Source organism: Hyperolius riggenbachi, chromosome 4 (assembly GCF_040937935.1).
Source record: "Hyperolius riggenbachi isolate aHypRig1 chromosome 4, aHypRig1.pri, whole genome shotgun sequence".
NCBI classification, from domain to species: domain Eukaryota; kingdom Metazoa; phylum Chordata; class Amphibia; order Anura; family Hyperoliidae; genus Hyperolius; species Hyperolius riggenbachi.
Genome location: NC_090649.1, coordinates 468,539,167 through 468,554,131, shown reverse-complemented (window position 1 = coordinate 468,554,131; position 14,965 = coordinate 468,539,167). Strand labels below are relative to the sequence as shown.

At 45.4% G+C, this 14,965-nt stretch overlaps 1 protein-coding gene across 6 annotated transcripts in view; it reads left to right on the top strand.

The window, feature by feature from the left end:
* The window catches only part of USH2A (usherin), a 1,078,291-nt gene that overhangs the window by 897,499 nt on the left and 165,827 nt on the right, over positions 1-14,965 (top strand). For all 6 annotated transcript variants that reach the window (XM_068232882.1, XM_068232881.1, XM_068232884.1 and 3 more), the window contains one exon: positions 10,429-10,786. In XM_068232882.1, coding sequence (XP_068088983.1) covers positions 10,429-10,786 — 358 coding nt within the window. The remainder of the gene's footprint in view (positions 1-10,428; positions 10,787-14,965) is intronic.

Below are 14,965 nucleotides of genomic sequence, written 5' to 3'. Positions count from 1 at the left end.
AAAAAAAGTACACCGTTTTTGAAAAACTATTTTTTTTTTACCTTGTTTCCACCCTTCCCCTAATCGCTCAAAAGTAAACATATCAGTGCATTAGGGGACATCTCCTATTACCCTCTGTCACAATTTCGCCGCTCCTCGCCGCATTAAAAGTGGTTAAAAACAGTTTTAAAAAAGTTTGTTTGTAAACAAACAAAATGGCCACCAAAACAGGAAGTAGGTTGATGTACAGTATGTCCACACATAAAAATACATCCATACACAAGTATACAGCATTCCTTTTAAATCTCAAGAGATCATTTGTGTGTTTCTTTCCCCCATGCACTGAAGTTTCAGGCTGCTCTTTTCTTCCTGCAAACAGCTTTGCCCTTGTTTGTAATTCCTCAGTATGTGAAAGCTCAGCCAGCTCAGAGGACGATTTATCCAGCTTGTAAAAGATAAGAGAGAAGAGAGAAGCTGCTCTAATCTAAATAACACACAGGCAGTGTGCAGAGAGGGGCCTGGAAGGGGGAGTTTATAGCAGAACCACAACACTGAAGAACTTGGCAGCCTTCCAGACACAGGCCGACAAGTCTGACAGGGGAAAGATACATTGATTTATTACAGAGACAGTGATAGTATAGAGTGCTGCAGTTAGCCAGAACGCATTAGAATAGCTTTTGGAACTTGTAGGATGATAAAAAACAGGATGCAATTTTTGTTACGGAGTCTCTTTAAGGTGGCCATACACTTATAGATTTGCAGCAGATTTGATCACCAGACAGATTTCTGTCAGATGCCTGTCAAGTCCAATCTGACAGGAATCTATCAGATGTGTGCCACACACTAGGAAGAGATTTCCAATAGATTTCAGAATTAAATCTATTGGAAATCGATCTAAATGCATTATTGGACCATTGGATCCAATGCAACTCTGTGGGCCATTGATCTGCTGCCAGCAGCAGATCGACCTAGATTTTCCATCCTGTCAGATAGATCAAATTGATCAAAATAGATCGAAATCGACTGCAAATCGATTAAATGGGGAATTTGATAAAATCAATTTCTGATCAATCGATTCTATAGAATCGATCCATCCATCGATGGCTGAAATCAACCAGTGTATGGGCCCCTTTAAAGGGATCCTTAAGCTTACAAAATAAAATCAGTTTTACTCACCTGGGGCTTCTACCAGCCCCCTGCAGCCATCCTGTGCCCTCGCAGTCACTCACAGATCCCCTGGTTTCAGTTTCAGCTGACAGGCTTACTGCGCCAGCGCAGGCCTAGCCACGTGTCTCCTTCTAAGTGTTCCCGTCCACAATAGTGCCCTGCGCAGGCGCAGGACGCTTTTGCAGACTGGAACGTGTAAAAGATTACGCGTTGCCAGGCCTGTCTGCAACATGAAACTTGCTGCCGGCAGGTGACCGGAGGATCCGTGAGTGACTGTGAGGGCAACGGACAGCTGCAGGGGGCTGGTAGAAGCCCCAGGTGAGTAAAACTCTTTTTTTTTTTTGTAGACTTAAGTTTCTCTTTAAGCTCTTTAAGATCGCTCTAAGCAAACCGGCGTGGACGCGGCGGCAGCCCCAGGACCACTCAATGCCAATTGGCGTGAAGTCTGGGGGCGGGGTTTTGCAGGGGATCGCGTGCGCCGATGCGCGCGCATCTCCACTTAAATGTTGGAGCGGAACAGTGCTGTACTTGGGACAGCCGTGTGACACGGCTGTCCCCCTGGGTGGCTTAGGAGCGATCGGTTGTCATAGGCTGATGCTCCTGCTTCTTACCCCTTCACTTGCTTGTAATGTCGTCAGACACAGGCCGGAATGATTTGTCTGTGATCTGTCCACACAGGAGCAGCTTGCTAGCAAATAAGGATTAAAGCATGCCTGCAAACTAGCCAAGTACATCTCTAGGTAACTTTTGTTCCAAAACAGCACCATCATTTGGACAATCTGCTCTGCTCAAAAGCCTCTGAGTTCAGATTGCGATGTTTACATTTGGCTCCTATCATTGCTGAACTAGTAAGTCTTAATTTTATCACCTGACTTAGGGAAAAAATATATAACGCTCGCCATACAAGCATTGATTTTAATCACCAAAACGGGCCCCACCACCGGCCAGCCAACTATCGCGCCCCCTTTGTGCCCCCCAAAAAAATTTGAAGCTGGAGCCATTACTGTTTCTATCTCTTGTTCTCCCCTTTCTCTCTCTCTCCCTCTCTTCCGATTCCTATTATGCTATTGCAGATCATTAGCTGGTGGTTAGTAATTGGCTGCGATGGCTTCCTACACTTTTCCCACTGCCTTATTAAATAATAATATTTGCCTATAGGCTCCAGTGAAACAAATGAAGGCTGCATTAGTTACACCGTTACATTTAAGCATAGTAATGATATATCAATGTTGCATGAAGTTCAGCATAACCAGCGCCTGCACAAGTATCCGCAGTGACTTGCATCCGCCCACCTCCGCTGTAATGCCTTTTTATGGATGCCTTGCCCAGGCAAATCTGGGTTAAAACGTACATTAACCTGTCAATTCTTCTGTATGAATCGTAAAGGACGTTTGACAGCTATACTAGCCCGTCAAATTAAAATTTCATATTTGTCTTCCACACTTAATATTGATGCGCGTTTTAATCTGACAACAGGCAGCTCACGTATAGCAGCATTAAAGGGACTCTGAGCAGTGCAGAAACTATGGAAAGATGCATATCATTTTAAAGCTCTCTTTCTCCTCTTTCCAATGATGTATAAACCGCCGCCGTACGCCTTCTAGTTTTCGCTATTTTCGCGATTGAAATTGCCGCGGCTGTGATTTCAATCGCGAAAATAAAGAAAACTAAAAGGCGTAGAGCGACGATTTAGGTGTCGCCAGAAAGAGGAGAAAGAGAGCTTTAAAATGATATCCATCTTTCCATAGTTACATTGTATTACACAGGCCGACTTTTTCTGCTAAATGGAGCTGCTGACACTGGGGAAAGTGTTGTCCTGTGTAATACAAGTAACTATGGAAAGATGGATATCATTTTAAAGCTCTCTTTCTCCTCTTTCTGGCGACACCTAAATCGTCGCTGTACGTCTTTTAGTTTTCTTTATTTTCGCGATTGAAATCGCAGCCGCGGCAATTTCAATCGCGAAAATAGCGAAAAGTAGAAGGCGTACGGCTGCGGTTTATATATCATTGGAAAGAGGAGAAAGAGAGCTTTAAAATGATATTCATCTTTCTATAGTTTCTGCACTGCTCGGAGTCCTTTTAAGTAGCCAGAATTTCAACGCATTTGACTTAACGCCTGACCTAATAAAATGTGCTGCACTTATGGCAAATATTCAGATTATTATTGTTTTGATTCTGTTAATCAATATGATGGTCAAAGGATGCTGACCATCTTAGGAGGGATCCATCTGAAAATGGCGCCTGAGAATAATGGCGCATGGTGTTGCCGCTAATCCGTTTGCCGCTTATCGCTATTTAAAGTTAAAGCCTTATTGTTATTTAACGTTAAAGCCTTATTGTTATTTACCATTAACACACAGAACCCTCTCTGTACCTATCCCTAACTCCTAAACCCCCCTGGTGGTGCCTAACCCTAAGACCCCCCCGGTTGGTGCCTAACCCTAAGACCCCCCTGGTGGTGCCTAACCCTAGACCCCCTGGCGGTGCCTAATCCTAACCACCCCCCTGGTGGTGCCTAACACTAACCACCCCCCTGGTGGTGCCTAACCCTAAGACCCCCCCTGGTGGTGCCTAACCCTAAGACCCCCCCAGTGGTGCCTAACCCTGACAGTTAAATAACGTTTGCAGTTTGGCTTATGAAGGGCACTATTGATAAATAACGTTACTGTGGGTAATAACGTCTGCTCTTTGGCAAATGGACGGCACTATTGATAAATAACGTTAGTGTGTGCCATTTTTCTTTTTTTCTCCCTGTGCGCCATTATTATGCAGTACTAACGATAAATAGCGATAAGCGTATCTTTTTAATGCGGCGCCATTTTTATGCATAGGCGCTGTGCGCCATTATTCACTGATCCGCTTAGGAGAGTGGAGCCATTTACAGGTGAGCGGAGGGGGACACAGCCAAGGGAGGTGCGGTAAGAGACTGCACATCTCCCCATACACTAGCATAGCGTCAGATTTTTCCATACTCCTCAAAATATATGACATCCCCCAAAAATAAGCCTTAGCTCATCTTTCAGAGGAAATATTAATATAAGACAGTGTCTTATTTTTGGGGAAACGCGGTACCAGAACATCCACAGGCTTAGCAATGTCACACTGCAGTGCAGGTTTTTTTTTTTTTTTTTAAGATCTGGGGTTCCCGACGCATTTACTGTCATGTTTTTTATGGCGATCAGAAGCGCTGTACAATCTACTGCCGGCGTTTGTACAGCGCTTCCAATTTGTGCGTTTTTTTTGTGTAAATAAAGACTAAAATACTTCCTTTTTAGAGGGACAGTCCCTCTTTGGGACCTTTGAAGGGACAGTCCCTCTTTGGGACTTTTTCTCCTAAGTTTTCTCCTAGGTGAAATGTTCACACCTTATTAATACAGCGCCCTTTAAAGAGAAACTACAACCAAGAATTGAACTTTATCCCAATCAGTAGCTGATACCCCCTTTTACATGAGAAATAGAATGATTTTCACAAACAGACCATCAGGGGGCGCTGTGTGACTAATTTTGTGCTGAAACCCTCCTACAAGAGGCTCTGAATACCGCGGTACTCCTGGCAAACTGCCACAATGTAACAATGTTCACAGACAGGAAATGGCTGTTTACAGCTGTCTGTAACAGCCAGAACAGCTAGGAGCAGCTACATAACCTGCCCACAGTAACAATGTCACCATGTAATACATGTCAGAATGTGAATCTGGGAGAGGAAACATTTTACAATGAGCAAACACTGACTAAATCATTTATACATAATTATGGTAAAAATGAAGCACTTTTTTTATTACATTATTTTCACTGGAGTTCCTCTTTAAGACAGCAGCAAGCAGGAAAATACTATAGTTTAACTTTTTCGCCTACTTTTGGTACCTTTTCATTTGCACAATGCTAAAAAGTTATTTTAAAGAGATGATGCAAAACTATCACCTAGGAGAAAACTTAGGTGAAAAAATGAAATGAATAAGGACCCATGTCTAACCTGCCAATCTTAGGCAGCAGCTACTCTAGGCCATGGCCTATGTGGTCTATGCGGGAGAAGGAGAGAGAGGAGAGGAGACCGGCACTGCAATCAGCTGTTTATTCCATAGTGTGACTTAATACAAAGCAAAAACACAATAAGTGTAAGCATGCAACATACCAATCTGAGAAGCAGTGTGGGTGGCGGTGGGTGCTGGGCACTGTTAGCCTTACAGCCATTTCGCGCGGATATGCACTTCTACGGAGGTTTAGGGCTTACGGACAAATCTGGTGCCACCGTAGACTTAAATTGAAAATATCAGCAAGCCTGCGCCAAAAGGGAAATCTAGGTGCCAGGGGACACCCAATAATTTTTGTTTTTTTGCAGGGGGAAGGGAGGGGGGTGGGGTTTGGGCTCTCTTTTTAAGCCAGCAAAGCCAGAGAGGGGGTTATTGGTTTTTTGCTTTTTTTCCCATTTTTTGTGCAAAGTGGGGCGATAAGCAGTGGCGGACACAGCCAGCAGTGGGCCCCTGTGCAAAATTGTAATTGTGGGCCCCCTATGACCTGCGGCAAAATATGGGCGTGGATAGTGGATAGTACCTGCGGCGCGTAGCGCCGCGGCAAAAAATGGGCGTGGCAATGACCGGATGAGGGCGGAGCTAACTGTAACTTAAAGCGAACCCGGGGTGAGGGTTTATTTCCTTTTAAACAATACTAGTTGCCTGGCGGCCCTGCTGATCTATTTGGCTGCAGTAATAAACTGAATTACACCAGCAACAAGCATGCAGCTAATCTTCTCAGTTCTGACAATATTGTCAGAAACCCCTGACCTGCTGCATGCTTGTTCAGGGTCTATGGTTGAAAGAATAAGAGGCAGAGGACCAGCACGGCAGCCAGGCAACTGGTATTGCTTAAAAGGAGAGAAATATGTCAGCCTCAATATTATTCTCACCTCAGGTTCCCTTGAAAAGTGCAACGCAAAGACAGTGGGCCCAAGTTTTGGTGACCCTTTCCCCAGAAAATTCACTTAATTGTGCAGGTTTTCTCAAGAAAATACACATATATGCCCAGAAAATACGTGCAATCATGTCGGCAGATATGCCCAGAAAATACGTGCAATCATGTCGGCAGATATGCCCAGAAAATACGTGCAATCAAGTCGGCAGATATGCCCAGAAAATACATGCAATCAAGTCGGCAGATATGCCCAGAAAATACGTGCAAACAAGTCGGCAGATATGCCCAGAAAATACATGCAATCAAGTCGGCAGATATGCCCAAGAATACGTGCAAACAAGTCGGCAGATATGCCCAGAAAATACGTGCAATCATGTCGGCAGATATGCCCAGAAAATACATGCAATCATGTGGCAGACCTGCCCAGAACATACACCTGCTAATATAAATAAAACAAAAACATTTACTCACCTGCAGCAGCAGACCTCCTGTCCCAGCCTCCATCCGGCGCGCAGCTCCCATGGGTGGTTGGGTGGATAGGTAGCCTAGTGGGTGGGTTAGTGGGTGGGTGAGTGGGTGGGTGGGTGGGTAGGTAGGTAGCCTGGTGGGTGGGTGGGTAACTAGGTAGGTAGGTAGGTAGCCCGGTGGGTGGGTAGGTAGGTAGCCTGGTGGGTGGGTTGGTAACTAGCCCGGTAGGTAGCCGGGTGGGTGGTTAGGTAGGTAGCCTGGTGGGTGGGTAGGTAGGTAGCCTGGTGGGTGGGTTGGTAACTAGCCCGGTAGGTAGCCGGGTGGGTGGTTAGGTAGGTAGCTGGGTGGGTGGTTAGGTAGGTAGCCTGGTGGGTGGGTGGTTAGGTAGGTAGCCTGGTGGGTGGGTGGGTGGTTAGGTAGGTAGCCTGGTGGGTGGGTAGGTAGCCTGGTGGGTGGGTTGGTAACTAGCCCGGTAGGTAGCCGGGTGGGTGGTTAGGTAGGTAGCCTGGTGGGTGGGTTGGTAACTAGCCCGGTAGGTAGCCGGGTGGGTGGTTAGGTAGGTAGCCGGGTGGGTGGTTAGGTAGGTAGCCGGGTGGGTGGTTAGGTAGGTAGCCTGGTGGGTGGGTGGGTAGCCTGGTGGGTGGGTAGGTAGCCTGGTGGGTGGGTTGGTAACTAGCCCGGTAGGTAGCCGGGTGGGTGGTTAGGTAGGTAGCCGGGTGGGTAGGTAGGTAGGAAGCCTGGTGGGTGGGTAGCCGGGTGGGTGGGTAGGTAGGTAGCCGGGTGGGTGGTTAGGTAGGTAGCCGGGTGGGTAGGTAGGAAGCCTGGTGGGTGGGTAGGTAGCCGGGTGGGTGGGTAGGTAGGTAGCCTGGTGGGTGGGTAGGTAGCCTGGTGGGTGGGTTGGTAACTAGCCCGGTAGGTAGCCGGGTGGGTGGTTAGGTAGGTAGCCGGGTGGGTGGTTAGGTAGGTAGCCGGGTGGGTAGGTAGGTAGGTAGCCGGGTGGGTAGGTAGCCGGGTGGGTAGGTAGCCGGGTGGGTGGTTAGGTAGGAAGCCTGGTGGGTGGGTAGGTAGCCGGGTGGGTGGTTAGGTAGGAAGCCTGGTGGGTGGGTAGGTAGCCGGGTGGGTAGGTAGGTAGGAAGCCTGGTGGGTGGTTAGGTAGTCGGGTGGGTAGGTAGGAAGCCTGGTGGGTGGGTAGGTAGGTAGCCGGGTGGGTAGGTGGTTAGGTAGCCGGGTGGGTAGCTATCCGGGTGGGGGGCCCGACTCCTATCCTCCCTCCCTTCCTTCCTCACCTCGGGGGGCCCCCTCCCGATATGCGCGGCGGGAGAGCGAGCGGCAAATGCAGGAAGTCTTCAGGGCTCTCCAGGCATCCGCTAGAGGCCCAGCCGCTGAGTCTCCAATATGTCTCCAACTGGAGACATATTGGAGACTAAGCGGCTGGGCCTCTAGCGGATGCCTGGAGAGCCCTGAAGACTTCCTGCATTTGCCGCTCGCTCGCTCTCCCGCCGCGCATATCGGGAGGGGGGCCCCCCAAAGTGAGGGAGGGAGGGAGGATAGGAATCGGGGGGGCCCCCCGGGGAATAAAATAATTAAAAAAAATAATACTTAATGGGCCCCTGAAGAAAACGGAACTTCAGGGGCCCTCGTGCGGCGGCACGGCCTGCACGGCCGTATGTCCGCCACTGGCGATAAGGGTAAGGCATCAGTAAGGGTGTCTGGGCGGGGGGACAGTTGGGGTATGGCAGCACTAAGGGGGTCTTAGGGTTAGGCACCACCAGGGGGGTCTTAGGGTTAGGCACCACCAGGGGGGGGTCTTAGGGTTAGTCACCGCAGGGGGGGGGGTCTTAGGGTTAAGCACCACCAGGGGAGGTCTTAGGGTTAGGCACTACAGGGGGGTTTTAGGATTAGGCACCACTAGGGTGGGTTAGGGTTAGGCACCACAGGATGGTCTTAAAGTTAGGCACCACCAAGGGGGGTCTTAGGGTTTGGCACCACCAGGGTGTGTTAGGGTTAGGCATCGGTAATGAAGGGTTCTGAGTGAGAGTAGGGTTAGGATTTTAGCTATAGTAAAATATCAATAACAATTACCGATATTTTACTAATGAAAATGAACAATTTAATTAGTAGAGTATCTGTAAATTCACCAATATTCTACTATCCGCATTATTCCTGCGCCCGGTTTTCCACCCCGAAATTCAAGTACGTAGATTCTGGGCTGTGTATTCCCAGTTCAGCTGTTATTTGTGCCTTCTTTGTGTCATCTCTACCATGGCCTGTAAAGTGTAACGTCCGTTCATCTCGTGCCGTTCTGTCTACCTTCAGCGGCACTCAGCGCACCGCTGTTCACGCATCATTTTTATTCCTAATCAAACTACAGTAGCTTGAAAGAGCCCGGCAGTTTAGGAAATCTCTCCCGGATCTCGCGTAATGCCACAAGAATTGACCTATTTAAATTAGGACAAAAAAGTACTTTGTGTCAAGCAGTATGGAAAAAATGTTCCATTCACCCTCACATCCGTCTCCCCATCATATTATGGCGTAATGGTAAATGGAGGCTTTCTCATGATCGCTGTGTAAGGCGGCGATTATCTAGCCGTGCAAACACAGCTGTAAAGGACAGGAGTTGTGTTTAATCAATGATACAGATAAAACAACCCCGAGAGAGAAAATAGGCCTCATTTTTATTATCCCTCCAGAAGATGCTCGCCTTAGCCTCGCAGAATACTTCTACGATATTAAATCCAGGCAGACAACATTAAGCTCACCTGTATTCCACGTCTCCTGAAGTTGTTTAATTGAGTACCATGCTTTTGTATGCAGAACTGGAGGACCTAATTATGTGTATGTTTGTTTTGTTTAATAATCGATGGATTGGCTTTGGGGACTTGCTTCTCAGAGGCGTAACTACAGGAGGAGCAGCCCCTAAAGCTACAGGGGGGGCCCCCAAGTCCATGGGGGAACCCAACTTCTTATGCTTCCTCTCTCTTACTCAAGGGATGCCCTCTAGAGCAGGTTTTGATCTTGCCATGCTTGTTATGGGTGGAGGGAGTCAGGTTGGCCATGCTTATTATGGGTTGGTTGGTCATGGTGGTCACACTTGTTATGGATTGAGTAGTCATGGTGGCCAGATTTGTTACAGGCTGAGGAGTCATGGTGGTCAAACTTATTATGGGTTGTGGAGTCATGGTGGCCACACTTATTATATGGGTTGGGTAGTCATGGTGGCCACGCTTGTTATAGGTTGGGTAGTCATGGTGGTCAAACTTATTAGGGGTTGTGGAGTCATGGTGGCCACACTTGTTATGGGTTGGGGAGTCATGGTGGCCACACTTGTTATGGGTTGGGTAGTCATGGTGGCCACACTTGTTATGGGTTGGGTAGTCATGGTGGTCATGCTTGTTACGGGTTGGGTAGTCATGGTAGCCACGCTTGTTGCAGGTTGGGTAGTCTTGGTGGCCACACCTGTTATGGGTCGGGTAGTCATGGTAGCTCCATTCCTGCATTCTTATATAAATGCTTTTCAGGAAGTCCTTTTGTAAAAAATAAATGAAACACTAATATTCCCCCATGAAGAGATGGACTAGTCAAAAACCTGTCAGTTCCATCAGATTTCTACTAACTATTGTAAGTGACAACATGGGACTAAGTAATTTACATAGTGACAACATAGGACTAAGTAATTTATAGCACATTTTACTCCTGAAGAAACATACTTCTTATTTGTATGGATTTACATGTATTTTATTTATTTACTTATTTATTTGCATTGGTGTGCCCCTTGGGACCCTTTTTAAATTAATATGATATTTCAAACACTGTGATACAGACTTGATGCATGAAATTTGTAAAAGCACCAGATTTCAGAAGGCTAGGTCTGGATTTCACATCGAGTTTTGTCTCCTGTATGCAGGCGTCTTGCTGGTGGTCACCAAGAAAATTCCACACTATTTACATGGTCAGGTGGACCACTGGAGTACACAGATATATCAAATGAACTGGATCCTTACACAGAATACAAGTACTGTATTATAGCACGGAACAGCATGGGCTCCGTCCACAGTGCCTGGTCTTCAGTCCGTACATTGGAAGCTACTCCTGAAGACCTCAAGCCAGCCACGGCAAGAGCTACCAGTGCTTACTCCATGCATGTAAACTGGACTGGCCCCTCTAGACCTCATGGCCTTATCACAAAGTATGTGATCATTTATGGTCTGAACGCAAGAGAAATGACTTCTGCCGCCTTGGACAAGTCGACACTTACGGTTCCAGTAAGTTGATTTCAGTAATCTACTGTAAATATTAGTAGTTTGTAATGCATAGCTCGTAATCAGGAGCTTTTTAACCATTATTCTTACTCAGAACAGCATTTTGTTCATCCTCCTTTCTTCATACACCCAGTACTCCCAACTCTGAAATTCTGTTAAACCCAAAAATTTGTTGTAGATAGAGTAAAGTAAGGTTGAGGTTGCTGTAAATGTGTACAGGAATACTAGGTGAGGAGATTTACTATTTTGCGTATCCTTTGTGACACTGACATTTAGTACAGGAAGTGAGGACGCTCACATGTAGGACAGGAAGTGGGGGAAGTTTCCCCTGACACGGCTACAGCCCACAATAGAGACATCACAGTTTTACTCTAGATGCCTGGTTATCCAACTTCAGTTCTCAAGGACCATAGCCAGGCCAGTGTTTAGTATGGACAGGAAATGGAGAACTGTGTTCTACTTGATGGACCACACCTTTCCTCATTCAGACCCATCAATTAATTTGAGCTGTGCCAAAAATGTGTGAGGATCTCGGCCCATGAGGACTGGATTTGGACATTCCTGCAGGAGGAAAAAAATTGTATTGTGTTTATGTCCATTGAGATTTTTCTTCCAATTCTTGTCTTTTGATTTGCTCAAGAGTAACAGTGAGGTTTTGTTCACACTAAGGGCATTTTTGCCCTTTTTTCAAGCGGGGCCGATTTTCAAAATCACCCATAAAACGCTTGTGCAATGAATCTCTATGAGAAGGTTTATATCAGCGCGTTGCGTCCGCTTTGTGGTCAGCAAAGTGGTGCCTGTACCATTTTTGGGGTGTTTTTGCTATAATGGAAGATATAGGAAGAGCGCTAAACACTCACAAAACCGCTTTATGTTGCGTGCGCATTTTTTTGAATAAATACATTGGGCTTGATTCACAAAGCCGTGCAAACTGTTTAGCACTGGTGTGCTAAACAGTTAGCACGTGAATTGCCGTTCACGGACTTTTGCGCGGACAAATTGTGCGGGCAAAAGTCTGCGATCATGAGATTTGCGGCACTTTGCACGCGCAAAAGTCCGCGAACTGCACTTCACGTGCTAACTGTTTAGCACACCAGTGCTAAACAGTTTGCACGGCTTTGTGAATCAAGCCCATTGTATTTATTATTTTCCGGGTCAAAGAGTTCACTTCCTGATTTGCGTCAGGGAGTGAATCTCAAAACTGCTCTGGCAAAGGGCTTAAAAATGCGCTTTTTCAAAAAACGCAGCGTGCAGTGGAGCGCCGAGAGGGAAAAAAAGAACAGCGCACAAAAATGTGAAACACTTGCATTTGCGTTTTTGTTTTTAGGTGTGAATGAGGCCGAAAGTGCTTGAAATTCTTGAGGACCCAGAAAGCAATAAAATAAAAAAAACTATTCGAGATTTTAGCCTTATTTCATTTATTCAAAAAGAAAAGGTTGGGCCATATCGTGATCTGAGACTATTTGCAGCAGGGGAGGCCAATGACTCCATAGGGCATCTTTATTTACAGGAGATTTGTACTTTATATGTTCACAAATAATTGTTTGGAGCAACACAAATGTAGCATATTTATGTAATTTAAGGAAAGCCTGAACCAAATGTGATATAATAAATAGTATGTGTAGTACGGATAATAAATAGGGCATTAGTAGCAAAGAAAAGTCTCATATTTTCATTTTCAAACATATTGCTTTTGTATAACATTGCATCATTCTATCATATTTGCAGTTTACAAATCACACTCTTGGCCCTTAGGCACTTATTCTCCTGAGTTTTCTCCTAGGAGATATTTTTAAACTTGTCAATAAAATTCTTTTTAAACCACCAGAAATAAAGAAAATACACAAAATAACGCAATAGTATTTTTTCACCTACTTTTTGTTACTTTTTCAGTTGAAAAGTGCTGGAAAGTTACTTGAAATAGAAGATGATAAATGATCTCCTAGTAGAAAACTTGGGAGCAAACGTTAATTGCATATGGGCCTCTTTCTTTTAAACTATAAAACAGAGCAAAGCTAATGACCCTTTAGTCTTTCCTGCAGTTAAACCTTATGGAAAGCTGTTTCTCACGGTTTCTTTGTTGTTTATGTGCTTCAGAAAATAGGACAGAAGAACTCAGAGAAGCTCATTTGCATAGATAACAACTCTTCCTGTACTGGGAAACAATATGAGACTCTTTTCTTTGCTGCTAATGTTTTATTCCTTGGCTGTTCTACACATACAAATCATTTTCTCATAAGTTTACTTTCGCAGCAAGTTTGCTCTAAGGCCCATACACACGGGCTACAACTGTAGCTGGAAACACATGGCACGCATGTTGCGGCAACAGGTCCTACATGTGTATGAGGCGCGTGCAAGCAACTGTTGCTAATCAGAGCTGTCTCCAGGCGATTGACTTGTTCAATCCCCGGCAACAGCTGTTGCAGCAACCGTCCCTAGTCTCAAGTCGGTGCGGTCGTGTGTATGCTAGTCTCTAGCAACTCTTGTGAGTCCGACAGTTCATTGAACCTGCGACAGAAGTTGCTGAGCAACAGTTTCCGCTATGTTGCAGACAGGTTGTTGCCGCGTGTATACAATCGTTGCTTGTATACAACTGTCGTTGCTGGAGACTTTCAACTGTTGCTTGTCTCCATGCAAATGCAGACATCCGTGCCTCATGTGTATGTAGCTTAAAGAAACACGACAACAAGACTTTATATACAATAATATATATATATATATATATATATATATATATATATATATATATATATATATATATATACTTTGTACCCCTATACTCATTTCTCCTGGGAGGGGGGTGGGCATCTAAGGTCCCCTTCTAAAAGGGGACCCCAGATGCCACCATGAACCCCCCACCAGGGAGTCGTCCCACCTCCGGTGCCCCAGGTGGAGAAGGGCCCCTTGTCCATGCATTGGCCAAGCCTTCCTCTCCCCCCCGTAGCCCCCCCATACCATGGACCTTGCGGGCTGGTATAGCTCAGAGTGCGAAGCCCCAGTCGGCTGGGGCTCCGCATTCTGGCTATCCCAGCCTGCATGGGTGACAAGGGGTTACAGAGGCTTGGGATGGGGGACCCCACTTCATTTTTTTTTTCAGATTTCCCACACTCCACACAATTTCTTTTTTTAAATATTGTTTCCCACTATCTTTTTAACATATCCTGCAAATTTGGTGTTGCTAGAATGTAAGGGGCCTTTGCTATTAACTCCTAAAGTTGGCGGGAATTGTCTCCCTAATAACTGTCATTTAAGCATTTCATTATACACTATTTTCCTTTGAAATTTTAAAATCGATTTTCTCAAAAAGTATGTTTTTTTGAAAAAAAAAAAATGTCCTATTGTTCCCACTGTTCTTCTTAACATTCCCATGCAAATTTGGTGTTTCTGGCATATAAGGGGGCTTTGCTATTAACTTCTAAAGTCGGCGGCAGTTGTAACATTTCCCACACTCTGTACGAGATCTTTAAAATTGATTTTCTCAAAAACTATAAGGTCTTTTTGAAAAACATTTTTCCTCTTGTAGTCACTGTCCCCCTCCACGTACCCTGCAAATTTGGTGTTTCTACTATGTTGCTTTGCTATTAACCTCAAAAACTAGAAGGTCTTTTTGAAAAAAAGATGTTTTTCTCTTATACCCACTGTCTCTATTTGCATACCCTGGAAATTTGGTGTTTATAGCATGTAAGGGGGCTTAGCTATTAAGTCGGCGCCATTAAAGTTTATGGGAAAAATGCGAACGCAAACTTTTTTGAAAAAAAAAAATTGCGTTTCACGGCGGAAACGAACAGCTGACGTTCACGCGAACTACCCACCAGGCGAACTGTTCGGGCCATTTATCTATCTATCTATCTATCTATCTATCGTATCTATCTCTTTACTACATTAATCGGGATACCTAATTTTACGTTAATTATCCTAGTTTCAGCGCCCTCCCGGTAATGATTAGCCTAAGCTGTGATGTCACGCAGCCTTCTGCCCTAGAGCACTCTGGGGAGATCATGTGATGTTCCTGCTTACTTCACAGAGAAGGAAAAAAAATATATATGAATGTAAATTGGAGTGTGAAAGGTTGTACAATGGGCCAATGCTGCTGACGCGATAATTTAAGTATGGATATTGTGCAAAAAGCAAGCAATTGTATTCAAGATGGTTGGAATTGCCAATTTCAGATTCCGATTTCTG